Below are 15,921 nucleotides of genomic sequence, written 5' to 3'. Positions count from 1 at the left end.
TTAATGTTCTTCTTGTAGCCAAAAAAAGCTGTCGAACTGTTTTATCTTTCCAGTAGGTTTCAGACCCTTTTCTGCTGAACCTGATTTTCCTATTTTTGATTACAGGAAACTAAACCTGCATGAGTTAAATAAGCCAGCACAAAATAATGTCAAGAGTGGGCTTTACACAGCCTTATATATGTTGGGTTTGGGGTTTGTTTGTTTGTTTGTTTTTTTACAAAAAAGCCACTTAAGGTATAGCTTGGACAGAAATACAGAGTAAAGCATATTTTTCAAATTTACAAAATAATTTCAGCAGTTAGTATTGTAGCATCTTCCCTCAAAAGAAAGATATAAAAAAATTATAGCTTTAAAGCTTCTTATTTTGCTGGAAGAAAAATAACTTTAGAAAAAAGTGGTTGATGTCCACTAATTTAGCATCATTGGAAAGGGAACAAGAGGAAAATATTAACAAGGCTTGCATTTTTTTCATGTTGGCACTCAACATGATACTCACGATTTAAAAGACTTTTTGTGGTATGGTATTTTTACACTTGTGTCTATTTTTTTAAAGGAAGCTTCATAAAGATTGAGATTTTGGGGTTTCTGTTGCTAACACTTTTCTGGGTTTCCTAGCAGTGGTTTTCTTTAAATGGAAATGTAATCAGCCCTTACTGTATGGTGCCTTCAGTACTTCTATCAGGTCTGACCACTCAGTCCAAGAGTCACGTCCTCAGTAATCCCTGAAAAAACTATTGTTCCTCAACCCCTTCCTACCTATAGATACATGCATTTAGATAACACAAACACACATCTTTACCTTTCTCGATATCAGTAGATTTTTCTGAACTTCACACTCAGGAATTGTGTTTGGATTACAAGAACAAGTTATATATGTCCTGACTCTGATTCACTACTTTCATGAACACTAGAATTCAAAATAGCTGATTCTGATTCAGAATCAGGCTGATTCTGACATCAACATTAATGATGTAATAATGCTGACTCTGAGCAGAATTGTTTCTGTTGCCCTGATATGTGGGGGCACGTCTGCTTTACAGGTGCAGGTGCAGATGTTTGATTGCAGCTCATGCAAATTTGCAGAAGCATTGAACAGATAACGGTGTCGATACGTAGCCTAGAAATAGCTCCCAAAACAGTTTTGGAGGTTGCAGCCAGTATCGAGCTTCACGTACCCAAGCTGCGCTTCCCTTGCTAGTCATACTTGCACTTGGCTAAAGATAGCTTGGATAAATATATGCAGCCCGTAGCTGCATCTCTCCCACCACTGTGCATAGGTCCAGAGTGAGAGTGGAGTGAGTCCTGTTGGAATTTACTTTATAGAAATTACCTTTAATTTACGTGGTTATTTCCTCACAGGAATAAAGATTTTCCCATACCTTTTGAAAATTTATGGCAAAGTTTATTTTGAAAATCTTGTGTGTAAATTTATCATTGGCCTTTGCATAATTATGACATCTTCAGGACTGCAACTGTACTGAAGCTAGAGACCCAGAGCAGCCCTGGTGCTAGATCAGGAAAATGGAGGAAGACTGGCTTACGGCTGGATGTAGGGCCCTTAGCTCACTCCTGACAGCACACATGCCAGTCACGTTGCACCATTGCTCATGCTCCTGGCAACTCGTCGATTCCATATTTTGCTCAGCATTAAGGTTTCTGAGCTTTTACCTACCCACACAAACTCCTTTGTGCCTACAGTAGGTGTGCACAGAAAATGCTGTATTTTCGATGCTCTGCGGGAACCTGACAGTAACATGAGAGAGGTTGGGGTTTTTTTTCCAGGAGGAGGCACCTGTGCTGCCTTCCGAACTGCATGTGCGAAGTATAGTAAATATATGGGTTAAAAAAATCATAATTCAAATCCCTATAGTGGTACTGATCAGATCTCTGTTTCTGTAGCAATGAGAACCAAAGGTGGCCTTTTAAGGCTCACAGTTCATCTACCAATTTCCAGTTCTGCTTCAGGATTCTTAAAGTATTAGAGTGCGTGCTTTAAACCCACAAAACTTACCTTTACCTAATTTTCACCATTCTAACCTAAGTTTCCACGGAAACAGGGTTGAAAAAGCCGCTGGTAGCCAGCAGGCAGCCAGCAGCTGAGAGTGAGAACTCTCCTTTGTCACTTTCCACTACTGGATGCCTGCTGCGTGCCAGTGTGCAAAGCTACCTAGGCTTCTAAAATCTGGACTACTTTCAATTTGAGGGGGAAAAATTAAATTAATCTACTCTTTTCTCTCTTTGGATTGTCACAGTAAATTCCAGGAGGGCAAATGGGCTAATGAGTCCTGATCTGTTCAGTTACACTGAGCCCCGCATAATCAAAGCTTTCCCAACCAACTGGGCCTCTCCTTTCATAATTTCCATGTTTTAAAAGCATTCTCTCTCAAATTTTGTCTCTGTGCACATGTACATGCAGACAGCGGTACCTTAATTCTTTGTGGCTCTGTATCTACCTACCTACGTATTTACGAGGCTTTTTTGCATATAGTATAGCCGATGTATAAAATTCCCTTTTTTCCTGTATACTTAGGGAACATTTCTGAATGAACGCATTATAACTGATCCTCAGTTAAATATTAGGAGTAGGATGTGAATGGAGATGGCTTTTAACCAGAAGTAGATTATAGCTGCGGGAAGACTAAAGGGTCTATTTGGTCAAGACTCATACAAAACTGAGATAAGCATGCACAACCTGACAAGATCAGATTAGACCCTTCCCCCACAAGTGCTTTTCCCATAAATATTTATCTACTTTCTATTATAAATAAGCAGGAAATGAAAAAGAGGGATAGATCCTTTTTTAAAAAAATAGCCTAGAAATAGAAATGCAACTTCAAATCTTCGGGGTAATGATATTTTAAGTATGCAGTAAATTCCAATACTAGTTGCTTTTTTTAGATGGGAACAAAGTACGAAATTCTTCATGGCAGCTACATAAATCAGCAGCATTTTTAAACAAGGAAGAACTTTGCACATTATGGGCATTTTTGCCTGCTATTGGGTACCTTAGAATTAAATAACTTATCACCTATGAGAGAATAGGTGTTGACAGAGTCAGCACTGCTGTATTTTTAAGCTTGCCTGGGGCAACATAGTTGGCATTGAAGTTAAGCTTGGCGTTCTTTCACCCTGTCCCTCCTCCCTCTGGCCCAAGTGAATGCTCACTTCATCAATGAGAAACACAACGGACTTGCCTGCCAGATGTAGCGGAGATCTGTGAATTCTCATCTATTCTGCAAATTGATGTTTCATTCAGATTGTCGATACTTTGACTTCACTTCCTCGTGCACTGGTGTTAAGGGGTAAAGGTCTGAAGCCATACATGTGCCACTAATTCCGAAATGCGTATTTGCTGGTGATCCACTCATCAGAACCTGTGTGGATTGCCTTTCTGTTATAATAGAAAATAGCTCTTTAACTTTGAGATTTAAAACCTTAAAAATGTACAGAATAATATTTTTACGTTTGTCTTTGAAAGTAAGGAGTGTATACTTTTAAAAACACTTCTGTGTCACATAAGAATAATATTAATACTTTAAAAATCTCAAGATGAAAAATGTAAGTCCTTTTTTCTTTTCCTTTTTTTTTTTTTAAATCTTTTTTTTCCTCTAGCATTTTACGATGGGATAATGAGACAGATGTCTCTCAACTGGAAGGACATTTTGACATTGTTATGTGTGCTGACTGGTAAGTACATAAAAATCATAAAACTCATGTTAGAAAAATAGCTTTGCTGGAGTAATTGTACTGTGCTGCTTGCTGATGGCTAAGCAAAGTCAACAAATGAAGCACAAAGCCACCTTAACCTCAACAAATTAATATTCATCTCCATGTGACAGTTATAAGGTAGTCTTCTATCACACAGTAACTTCTACCACATTATTTCCCAAAGATTGATTTTGAGAAGCATTTCCATTTTCTGGAATTGCCTCTGTTTCATGCTTGACGTATCAGTAAATGGACGACTTAGGCAAATTGCAAATAATTATGGCTCAGTGAGGAACAGTCTGGAGAAAAGGGAGTTTATCAACACAAACAGCTCAATTAGCTTACTTCTTAGGAAAGATCTGACTATTGATATAAGGGGATATATTTTTTGCTCCTGGAAAATCTTTCCAAGGAAAAAAAGATTTTTCAAAACCTTTTTTCACATTCTGTTTCTTAAATCAGTTTGACAGCAATATTTGTAGACATAGGCTTTATATTATTTACACAGGCACGTGTTAATTGTAAGAGAATTCTTAGTAAAAAAATGAGAGCACACCACTTAATTTATGAAAAGGTAGATACATGTATATTGTTTAATAATTTATGCAAATAGATTTGATTATTGACACAACCCTTTTCTGATACTGGATTTGCAGAATTGTGCTGTGCTATATTTGCTGTATGATAACTTTAAAAATCCTACATTATTAATAATTTGTGTCATATAAATGGAGACAGTGTAAAAAGAGATGTGCAAATTTCATTTAGGAGAGTAGATATTTTTAAATGAATCTGTCTTTCCTTCATGAATATTTGCTCTTGACCCTTTAAATGGCCAGACTAGAAAAAGCTGTTTATGTTTTGTTGCACATAACTATTGTGAGAGATGAAAATCTGAAAACAAGGACTTCCTAGGACAGCTCAGTTCAGCAGATTTCTGTACCTTACTAAGAAATAGTTTAAGGGAAAAGGCAAAGGGAAGTACAAAGCTGTCTATTGTCTTTTTGTCTTTTTAAACAATGTTCTTTTTAAGCTGCTTCTGATAAAATATTCCTCTAAAGCCTTTTTTTTTTTTCCCTTGCTTTGATATTTTGTTATTGAAGCAAACTCTTATTTCAGAAAAGTTACCTGGTTTGTGTAGCACCGGAGAAAGTGTGTTTAGTCATCATTTTTCTTTTTTTCTAATACCTGTTTGTTGACAGAATGCAACAGTGCTTCATTTCTCCTAGCATTTAATTTCAGAAAAGTTCTTTGTTCCCAAAAAGGACAGAGAAGGGTTTCTAACTAATCGCTGATAATGTGCCTCAGAGATGCATCATCTGATTAAAATAAGGAGCTAAACAACACCATATGATTTCAGCAAGTAATTTAGTAAATGCCTTCCTCACCAAATATTAGAATGGATACTCCAGGTTTCATTGCACAGATGAAGTTAATGCTGGACAGGATTAGATCAGATTAAGTATGAAAGTCAGATCAGAGTCTGGCGGACACGAGCAGGAGGGCAGCAGTCTTCTCGGAGGCTTAGACAAGGCTCACATATGGATGTTCTCCAGATTATGTGGGTGAAGCAAGGTCTTGCCAAGAGATTTAGAGTTAAATTTGTTCTTCACACAAATATCAAAACAACCTGGCTGTGCCATCTCTTGTATTCTTGATACTCACACCATGTCATCCTATTTGTGCTGGGAGTACAGCAGAGTGGAGCAAGACTTAAGTTGTTTTTTTCAGTAATATTCTTGCCTAATACTCCTCCCAGTCTGTTTGGAAATAGTGTAGTTTCTTTAGGAAACAAAGAATCAAACATGACAGGTAAAATACATAATGCATTTGCAATCCCTGCATTTTGTACATTTATTTTGAAGCACTTAAGATGCAGGTAAGTGTATAAATATTTATACATTTCTAAAAAATAAATAGAAATGTGCAGGTTAGTTTAAAGTACGTGGTTTTATTCACAAATTGTCTGTATTTTCTTATTGCAAGTGCCCATATATAGAGTTTAATGAGCATGAAAATCCCTTTATTCTTTGTTTCTTTTAGAAATCATTCTTTTAGTTATGGACACTAGGTTTTCTGGTACATGAAAAGGCTGGGGGAAAAAATGTTCCATGCTTTATCAAACTCGAATCTTCTTTTCATTTTCATGTATTTCTCTTCCGAGATACAGAATTGGCTTGAGAACTGTTGGCAGGATTTTTGCTCTCTGAATTTTGTGGGCTGCCATTGAAGAAGAAGAAAAAAAAAAAATCTCTTTTCTTATAGCTCCTCGGCTGAAACCTGAAGTAAGCAGCGATAAAAACAGATAGAATAGATTGCATTTAGTTTAACACCATCATATAGCTCATTGTCAGTCAATAAAATCTGGGATTAGAACAGAGAACTAGAAAGCAAAAAATCTGAGTTCAAATATTAGGTACATGGATAAATTTTTATTGAAGTATTTCCAGCAAGGGTGATATTGTCTGATTCTCTGAATAGCTAACCAGTGGTACTGCTTGATCCCATTTACATGAAAACAAGCTCTATTCATAAACATATTCCAAATCCACATGGAGGTTCAAGTAAAAATGTACATGATTACAACAAGCAGCAATATGTTTATATTCATATATTTACACTCAGACTTTCATAAACCTTGTGTGCAGGGGTGGAAAATAAGTTATTTCCCAGAACAGACAGTCTATTAGTTAACAGCTAAATTTAGTAGCTCAACTAGATTATAAAATAAATAAGAGGCAAACTGTGAAAGCTAGTCATTATTTAACCATTCAAGATTTTGACAATAAAAATAGTTTCATGGTTCAGCAGTTCCAAAATAACTCGTAAAATGTCAACTATGAGATAAAAATAAGGAAGAAAAATTCTTGGTGAAGCCACACCTAGAAGAAGGATACACTGGGAAAAAATACTGGAAATAATGGAATTTTTAAAGCATATCCACCCACCTCATATTTTTGAGGGGGAATTTTAAGGCTAGGTGAGGGCTGCCAGAATTTTAGACTTTCATTTGACCTACACTTGTGGATATAAAGTCATGGATGTGCTGGAATTGTAAGAGTGAGTATGGATAGAGGAGGAGAAATAACAGGTGCCTGTATGAACAAGTCAAACCCAAGACTCTTCCAAAGCTCTTGAGAGCCTTAGATTTCAGCTTATTTAAATGTAAGTGTATATCCTTTATTAAAAAAAATTGCTGAGATTTTTTAACCCAAGGAGAGAGTCAAGGCCAGTAAGACTGAGGAAATAGAAAAATGTCTTTCGTGTTCTTATGAAACAAGTTTTCAACAATAATTTTAATGTAGAGACAGTATAAGGTCTAGATCCCCATATCGCTTTGGAAATTTATAATATCCCACTTTACTTAGTTAGACTGATTATATTCTTGAAGTTTGGCACGTGCATAAGTATATGTACAACAGAGGCCAGGGGCATGGGGAGGATGGTGTATCCCACATTACTTTCACTGCTGAGATTTTTGCTGAAGTCATGGGGAGCTGTGGATTCACTGGGAATGTAGAACTGAATTGAAAGTATTCTTTTAAAATCTTAAAATACGTCAATTTTGTCTCTGTTAGTATTTCATTTAATATAAGGAAATCTTTTTACAGGAATACACTAAGATCTCTGTCCTTCTCAGTTTGAATTTATTATTCATTTTAAGCCTGATTTCTTGCACACACTTTCAAGTGCATTGGAATCTGACGACATGGAAGTAAGGGTTTTTTCAGTTTATGTCAGCCGTGTAGTTGAAGGCAAACAAAAAGATAAATGGCTCTATACACTAGGCACTATACATCAATGTAATCATGTCTGAAGTACACCTGTAAACTCAGCTTTTTTACCAATTGCAAAGTATGCAAAAAGAAAAATAAGTTCACATCATAGCCTATAAAATACAAATGTATGCCCCTTGTTGCGAGGCACAAGATAAAAGGATATCAGCATGAAGCAAACTGAGAATCTACTTGGTTTTGTAATTTGTTTCTTTGTGGCTTGCTGTTACTTCCATACAGTTTTGGTATAAGCTGTCATTTTGGTTTTAATGGCAATTTAAAATTAAAAAACAAACAAAAAACCCTAAGAAGAGAGAGGTGATGAGATTGCCTGCCCGTTCAGCCAGATTTACTGGTTAAGAGCAATGCCTACACAAAGGCTGAATCATAAACTGTGATAAACTGTGTTCTTGCCTCTCTACTGCTGTGATCGGAAACTTCCTTGCTGCCCTGAGAAACCCTTGCTATTCCTGTCCCCAGCTACTGCTTTCACAGCGTCCTTGCTACACAAACATGAGACGTTACCACTAAAGTAATGGCGAGCTAAGCCAAATTTGAATTGAGGTGTGAGGACTGAGTGAGAATGGTTTAGAACAATACCCTATTTAATTTAACTGAGCTGTTGTGAGCTTTAAAGGATTCTCTCGGGGACACTTTCAGTATGCTAAATGTATTTGTATGTATACAAATTCTACTGGTAAGAGAAATTGCATGACTAAATCTCCTTGCGTGGGCCAAATCCTGCACTGGCCCTGTCTGCAGCACAGATTATCTAGTGACTTCTTCAGGATTTTCTTCATTCAAGGCATCCTCTGACTCGGAGGGAGGATATAGATGTTCCCTGGAGTCGCTGCATTGCTTTAACACTGCTTCCAGCCTTCTCTGCGCCCTCTGGTCAGAGTATGCGGCTCAGAGCAGCAGACTGGAAATCGCAATGTTGGAGGCTATTTTCAGTTGAAGTTGGTGCTGTTCGCAGCAACAGGGCTTTTGGAGGGCAGGGACAACTTGGGAGCAGAGCCAGGGTGACTGTCCCAGGTTATCTGGGTTTCCTAAGCTAAGAGGGCCAAGAGGCTACCTCCATACCACTGAAATATCAAGTGGGAGTCGGACAGAAAAGGTATTATTGAAGATGCCTAATCTCTTGTCAGGTCCTGTAACCATTTTCAGTTCTCAGACACTCAGTTTCTTTCTGGTGAACAAAGGCCTGTAGTTCTCTCATTGTAAGGGAACAAGATGGGTAGCAGCAGTTGTGTCCCTATCTCATTGTGAAAAAGAGAATGGTATGCAGGTCCATGCAAAAGGAATTTTAGCACTGGTGAGCTGCCCCAAAACTGTGTTTTCACTACACTGCTTTCAAAAATAAAAATATTATAACTGCATTTTTCATTTGGAATGCACTTCTGTCTACACAGGATCTCAGCAAGTCTTAAATGTGTGCGTGCTTGCGATGTTTCATGTTGAAGAAAATTAATTATTTTTAGCGATTCTTTTGGGAGAGGACTCATGCGCTGTATTCCACCTCTTCTGCGGGTGGCTAAGTTCCTGGTGAAGTAGTGTCTTATGGTACCTATCTGCATAGGGATATTCCTGAGGTGAATGTGATTAAAACTCCCAGGAGACATTAGAGATATCAGCTGCGGTTTCAATGAATTAAATTTAAACGAGCATTTTTTCAGTAAGGTTCTTCCAGTAATATTAATCAAAGCTGAGAGGCAGCCATCATGCCAATTGCTAAAGTTTAAATTTTCTTGTGGGCAGGCTATCAGAGAAATTGTTAGCTAGTATTTCGATATCTTAAGAAGAAATTCAAAAGGTCATACTGCTGTATGAAATGTTCTTTAAGAAATGTACGGATACCCAGTCTACCATATTTTCTGAACAATGTGACATTCTGCCAGTTTTTACTGATGAAAATTTGTCACTGACAAGTTTTCCGATAGCCTTTTTTTTTTTTCCCCAAGCAGCAAAAATTCACAGCTCTCACACAGCTGCTTGACCCTATGATATGTAATATTGTATTCTCCTTGGTAGCTGTGGAGTGGCCTTACCTAAATATCCACACGTATTCTGTCCTTGATGGTTGGCAGACCACTTTTTTCTCTTCCCTGTTTGCATAGATTCTTTATATTCTTTTAGTAATTTCAAACCTGGAAAAAAATTACCCACATCTCTTCAGAAAGAGATGTTTGAGAATAAAGAAAAGGGAAGTATAGAAAAGAATCATAAAGAATGGTCAAAATGCTGTGTAGTGTGGAACTTGAGGTTAACACAGGCTGGGAAGCAGTTTTATTACAGAGAAAGCATGAAAAATAATGAAGAAATGAAATAATGAAGACATGAATAATGAAAAAAAATCACGTTATTGTGGGCTGCTTGATAGAGTTTCTTATCTGAATCACCAATATAAATGAAGCCCATGGCAGTAAGGACTGAAAGGCATCAGTTGCTCTCCGATGGCTGTTCACTAACCATTGTAAATGCACTCTCATCCACAGTAACTACATGTCCACAAATATCTAGTCGAGTGTGATTGGCACCCTGGTTGCCACCATTAGTATATACATTAAGGTACTGAGGGGCATGAAGAATGAATTATCCCCTCAAATCATGAGGTAATCACACCAAAATAGGGCTGAGCATGTTGGCAACATTGCATGGGAAAATTGACTCTGCTGCTGTGGGACCCATGCTGGAGATGAAGGATTTCACTCTTGAGAGAGGACAACTCTGTACGATCTGGGTCACTGTATTTGAACAGTGTTTGAGGGAGAGAGGAGGTAGGGGCTTGTAAATCTTGATAGGGATAGATAGGGATAGATAGATAGATAGATATAAATAGAACAAATATGCATAATAGATACTAATGAATTAATGCCATAACTGTGAAAAGGAAAAACAATGCCTTTAGTAATAACACCTGAAATACAATAGAAGATACTTTCAAAAACTCCACCCCACCACCCTTGTATATAAAAACATGAAAAATGTTAACTTTGTATATTGATCCTATTTCTGATATGGTAGCATTTTAATAGCTAGCATGTGTGATATGTGAATTTCAGCTATATCTGTTTCATGCTGCTATATATCTGTTTCATGCTGATGTTTTAGCTTTGATTTAGATTATATTTGGTTTTATATATTTTTTTCAGCATTTAAAAGTACCTGAACTGGACAGAAATGTAGACCACAGTTTCTCTTTTACAGCATTGTGTAAACATATGTAATTAGCCTTGTACTTATCTGCATTAGTATCATTAGAATTGAAAACCCATTTTAATCTGGATTCTGTTCTCTTCTCAATGTCAGCCTGTTTCTGGACCGGTACAGAGCTAGCCTTGTTGATGCAATAAAGAGATTACTCCAACCCAGTGTAAGTATGTTTCTATTTTCTCCTGAACACTGGCTTCAGAATAATTAGTCTGTGCACAATGATTGAGAGAGTAATGGAATGGCAGGATTAATGTCATGTAATACTTTAATACTTATTATGTCCAACTTCAATTGAGTCTTCTAATCTATCAGATTCTTTCCTAATCATAAACTAGGAAACTTCTTATACTTGGCCTTCTGATAAGGAACACAGTGGGTAGTAAAATAAATGAAACCGCTTCAAAGATAGCGTGAGATTATTTTTATCAAAGCGTTTCTCAAGTATTTTCCTTTGATAATAATGTCTTCATATTAAAGTAAAAGTACGATATTGAAAGTTTTTATGTTGGCTTCTGTCATTTGTAATCCCTTCAATTGTAACCTTTGTCATTGTGTATTTATTTATTATGAAAGAATATTTTTTCTTTTCATTTCTGTTTATATACAGTGAACAAAACCCTTATGCATATATTGTAGCCTAAAACTTTTTTTCCATTAAATAAGCCCTGTGTTTACATGGTTTATACCTTAGAACAAAATGAAATAAAGCTCTTCATAAAATGCTTACATATTCTACATGAGTGTCACTGAGGAAATGTTTTACCCATCTCAGTTGATCAGGCTGTTAAATCAGAGAGACCTACAGGCAATTAAAAAAATAAAAAGCTGTTATATGCATATACTTATACCCAACAAATAATCTTGAATCTCAAAAAAAAGGGTTTTTTTAAAGACGATATCAAAATGAGAATATGAGAAAACATGTGAAGTAATTGCTGTAAGTAGGAATTTGAAACAGGAATTCTACTTGCTTAACATACAAATATTCCAGTAAGGTAAACTTTCCATTTCAAAACAAAAGTATTCCATGTAAGCAATGCATTCTCCAAACTTCATTTTAAAATTATATTGTACTTTTTGCACAAAAGATTTTCTCTGTAAAAGGAATAGAAGACCCAAATGTGCAAAGGCTTAAGAAACCGAGTCATTTTAGTCATGTAAGTAATCCCATTCTTTGCTAAGAGTGATCAGGTTTCTATTCTTGGTTCTATCATAGACTTTCCTGAGTGACTTAAGGCCAGTTACTTAAGACTGAATTATTTTAATGAGCTGTGGGACAAGGCTGCCAGGAAGACAGGAGAAATGTAGCCACCCTGAGGAAAAAGTCAGTGGCAGCAAGGGGAGGTTAAACAGCTCCTGCCCAGAATGATGCATTCTGACTTTCTTGATGTACCATCAGTTTTCAGGGTGCAATAATTTGGGGGATGAGAAATGATCTGGAACACAAAGCTGATCCCAGTTTAAAAAAAATGCAAAAAGTATTTTTTGTCAGCCCAGCTCAATGTCCACACCTAGTTCTTCAGTTAGCCCCACAGGCCCCTGGGCTGGCTGCGTGAGAGGACGCTGGGGGAGAGGAGTATGAGTGGCAGGAAGAGAAGTGAGTAAGAGGTGACCTGGCCAGAGCCTCCGGCTGGAGCGGAAGAATAGCTGTTAGTTGCTTTGTCTCCTGCTCATAGCTAATCGTGGTCTGGTGGTCTATATTGCCCAGCCAGAGAATTTGATTTAAAAAGCTATGATGACAAGGCAGCCTGAATTTTAAATAGTATTCATAATCTATTCTTACTGTAAATTTTAAGACAAATAATTTATCTGCAGTATTTTCTTTTTCATTAAGGATGTTATTTGTGGCTAATAGAATCCTTATGGTACAGAATGATGTGTTTTGGGTAACTTTTTGTTTTCGTGCAAACAGGACTCTGGTCATTTCAGTTATCTGATTCATAGTATGGCCCCATGCCCAGTTGTATTGGTACAGGAAGAGAGGACCAGAAATTCATGTGGGCAGAAATGAGTAGCTCACAGAGTTACGGGGGGCTGAAATTTCTTATCTGAATTTGTTACAAAGGCATATGTCACCTGTAAACCAATTCCAAGAATTAGGCACTGGAATTTTATTCCTCTTATAAGCAAGCTACTTGATTTGCCAACTTTAAGTTTTCTTTTTTTGCTGTCATTAAAATGGGCTTTTAATTTCAATCTCAGAATAAGCAATCGCTTGTTTGCGTACTTCCCTAATTAAGAAATTAAGAACATCTTTTATGAAGGCTTTGATTCTTCTGTGGCCTATCCATTCAAAATCCCAATTAAGTCAATCGGATGCTATTGAACCATGATTAGTACCAGCAAATAAGACCGCATTTAACAATGATTTATGAGTAAACTTAGTCGTAGCCATGTCCAAAATATGAACGTCTGTCCCATTATCTAATTGCAGCGTTTTGGTGACACTTCAAAATATTGTAATTGAAATAGACATTTTCCTCCGTGTTTTCTTCATGAGTTTACTGGAAGTATTTTCCTGGCTGAGGAAAGGCCATTCTGAACTTTAAACGTCATCCCAAACTGGGAGGCACTTTTGAATTACGAACTTCAGATTAAACAACCTTAGGATATTCCATCAAGTGTAGATCCAGCCCACTGGTCTAATGTTGTTGTTGTAGTGCCCACGTGCATCGTGTGGTCAGTAAGCCCTGGGTTGAGGACATGTTTCCCGTTACAGCGACCTCTCTGTAAAGCTGCTTGTGAAGATGAGGGACTCCAGAGGAGTCTCATCCTTCTTACGCCAGGAAGGGTCTCTGCAGAACAATGTTCTGGGGAGCATGAGATGGCAGCAGGAGGAGGAGGAGGATCCTCGGCTGAAGGCTCCCTTTACTGCCCACTTCTATCTGATGACATTAAAGGCTGCCAAGGATGTGAGGGAAGTTACAGCACATTTCACATTGATGGTGAATTTCCTGTGTTTAATGTTTTTCATCCTGAGCTGAGCCTATATTCAGACCTAACATTTACATAAGCAATTCCAGTGCCTTCGGTGGGAGTTACACCCATTTGCACCTCGTATTTAGCCACAGAATTAAAGTTATAGCTACACAAATGAACAGGAGTTGCTTTGGATATTGCCCTAGGTCTCCTTTGTACTTAAATTTCCCATGAGAAGGATGAGGATAACGGTATTTCCCTATCTCACAGAGGCATTGTGCGAATAAATACAGCGCTGTGGTATTAATGATTGGAATCTTTTAAGTACACATTAGTACCATAGATACTGACGTAGAGTTTTTATTGCTGCCTCACTGCCCGTTGTCTCAGCTTATGTGTGCATGAGCTGTAACACACAGATTTGTTCCCTATCCTCCTCACTAAGTATCTGTGTCAGCACTGTCACTTTCCAGCGTTTCCACTGAAGTTCTCTCTTCTGATCACTCTTTTCCTCTGGTACACAAGATTGCGTTTTCTCAAGCCAAATATTCTTCTACAGCATCTAATCATTTTGTGACTCCTTCAGATCCCTAAAAATATTTTTTGTCTCTTCGGTTGATTACAGTACCTCACAAATCAGTCTTAGCTCTCATTAATATAGAAGTTAAATACAAGAACTCACAGTAAACTTTGTGGCTCCCATCAGCGTGATACGCTGTTGGCTGATATTAACCTTTGTTTACAGCTCTTCAAGCAGTTTTCATTCCATGTGACAGAACACGGTATTCAGCCAATTAGAATTAATTTTGCAAATAAGATTTCAAGAGATGCTATATCAAGTAGGTTAGGTTTTGGGCTAGTACTTTGCACAGAGTGTCTAAAATCTATCGGTTCAAGGTACAGTCTTTTTTTTTTTTTTCTTCAATACAGAAGGATGAACAAAAATTTAGCTAACGGACCATAATGTGTTGCCTGGGCATCATAAATGGCCTGGTCATCTTGAAAGATCCAGAATTACTATGCAAGAACATTAAGTCCTGCTTTAAATGCAGTTTCCCAATTTAAGGTCAAATTTGGTTGCACTGCTCAGGTAGTTTAAAATATCTTTAAAAAATTAATGATTGGGTCTGATTTGCCTCCCATTTTGCCTTGTTTTACACTGTTATAATTCCACTGACAGCAAATGGGAGGTACTCTTCAATGTGTGAGAGTGAAAAAAGAAAATCATTATTTACAGTCTTTGCGTGGTCATGAGCTATCAAATGGATTTTGCATTGAGTGTATGTTTTGTATGCTCTTTCTGTGTTTTATTTTGGTAATTCATAGCCACCATTATTATATGAAAAGGAGCAGATGTATGGCAGTTGGCAGTTTGCTAATGAAAATATTTATTTATTACTTTCTATTTTGCATTTGTTTAATCACAGAAATCTTGCATGTTTTGAACAATTATTTATATTACCCTATTTTAGTATTTTGCCAAGAGAACAATTGACTTTTCCAGCTTGAGTATATTAAAAGCTTAGTCAGGTGTATGTTATATCTGGTTCCCTTCCATTTTTAAAAATTTATAAATTCTCTTTTTAATGTTCCAGGGAAAAGCAATGGTATTTGCTCCACTCCGAGGGAATACTTTAAACCAGTTTTGCAATCTAGCTGAAAAAGCTGGTTTCTCTGTCCAAAGACATGAAAATTATGATGAACACATTTCGAACTTCCACTCCAAGGTTAGTTTTCTGCTTGTGTTAGATAACACTTTAATCCGCATTGCATTTTGAAGAGATCATGGTCCTTTTGGCAGGTAACCTAAATGTTTGATTAAAGTACTCCTTAGGTGTGCTGTTTCTGAACAGCTATTTTTGTATCTGATTATTTTGTGTGGTAGAACCATCCTTTATCTCTGCACGTCTAGAAGAGTTTTGCAGAAGCATCTCCTGTTTACCCTTTTCATTCATAGAAATCTAATTTATGAGAGTCTTTTCTTGTTGTTGTTAGCTGCCTATAAATATACGGCACACTAGCATTTACATTTTAATAAAAAGCTTGCAACTTTTAAGTAGGTTAAATACTGAAATGGACTGAAATAAATAGGAGGTGAATGTCTAATTGTATCATATCGTACCTTAAATCCTTATCTCTGGCTGCTTTATGGCTGGGTCAGTTGGCAGCTTCAAACTGCTAAATCTCATACAGAATTTCACAGTTGTGGGGTTATATGTCAGATCGAGGCGCTACAAGATTTAGGTCAAAAGCACTTATCTGAGTGTGATTTCTAAGCTTGCTTACATAAAGCTACTGTTATCAG

At 37.1% G+C, this 15,921-nt stretch overlaps 1 protein-coding gene across 1 annotated transcript in view; it reads left to right on the top strand.

The window, feature by feature from the left end:
• Positions 1-15,921, top strand: part of CAMKMT (calmodulin-lysine N-methyltransferase) — a 225,839-nt gene that overhangs the window by 202,286 nt on the left and 7,632 nt on the right. Inside the window, exons 8-10 of the mRNA XM_075749116.1 lie at positions 3,613-3,687; positions 10,794-10,857; positions 15,212-15,343. Coding sequence (XP_075605231.1) covers positions 3,613-3,687; positions 10,794-10,857; positions 15,212-15,343 — 271 coding nt within the window. The remainder of the gene's footprint in view (positions 1-3,612; positions 3,688-10,793; positions 10,858-15,211; positions 15,344-15,921) is intronic.

This window comes from Balearica regulorum, chromosome 3 (genome assembly GCF_011004875.1).
Source record: "Balearica regulorum gibbericeps isolate bBalReg1 chromosome 3, bBalReg1.pri, whole genome shotgun sequence".
Lineage (NCBI taxonomy): Eukaryota > Metazoa > Chordata > Aves > Gruiformes > Gruidae > Balearica > Balearica regulorum.
This window is presented reverse-complemented; position numbering and strand designations above follow the sequence as displayed.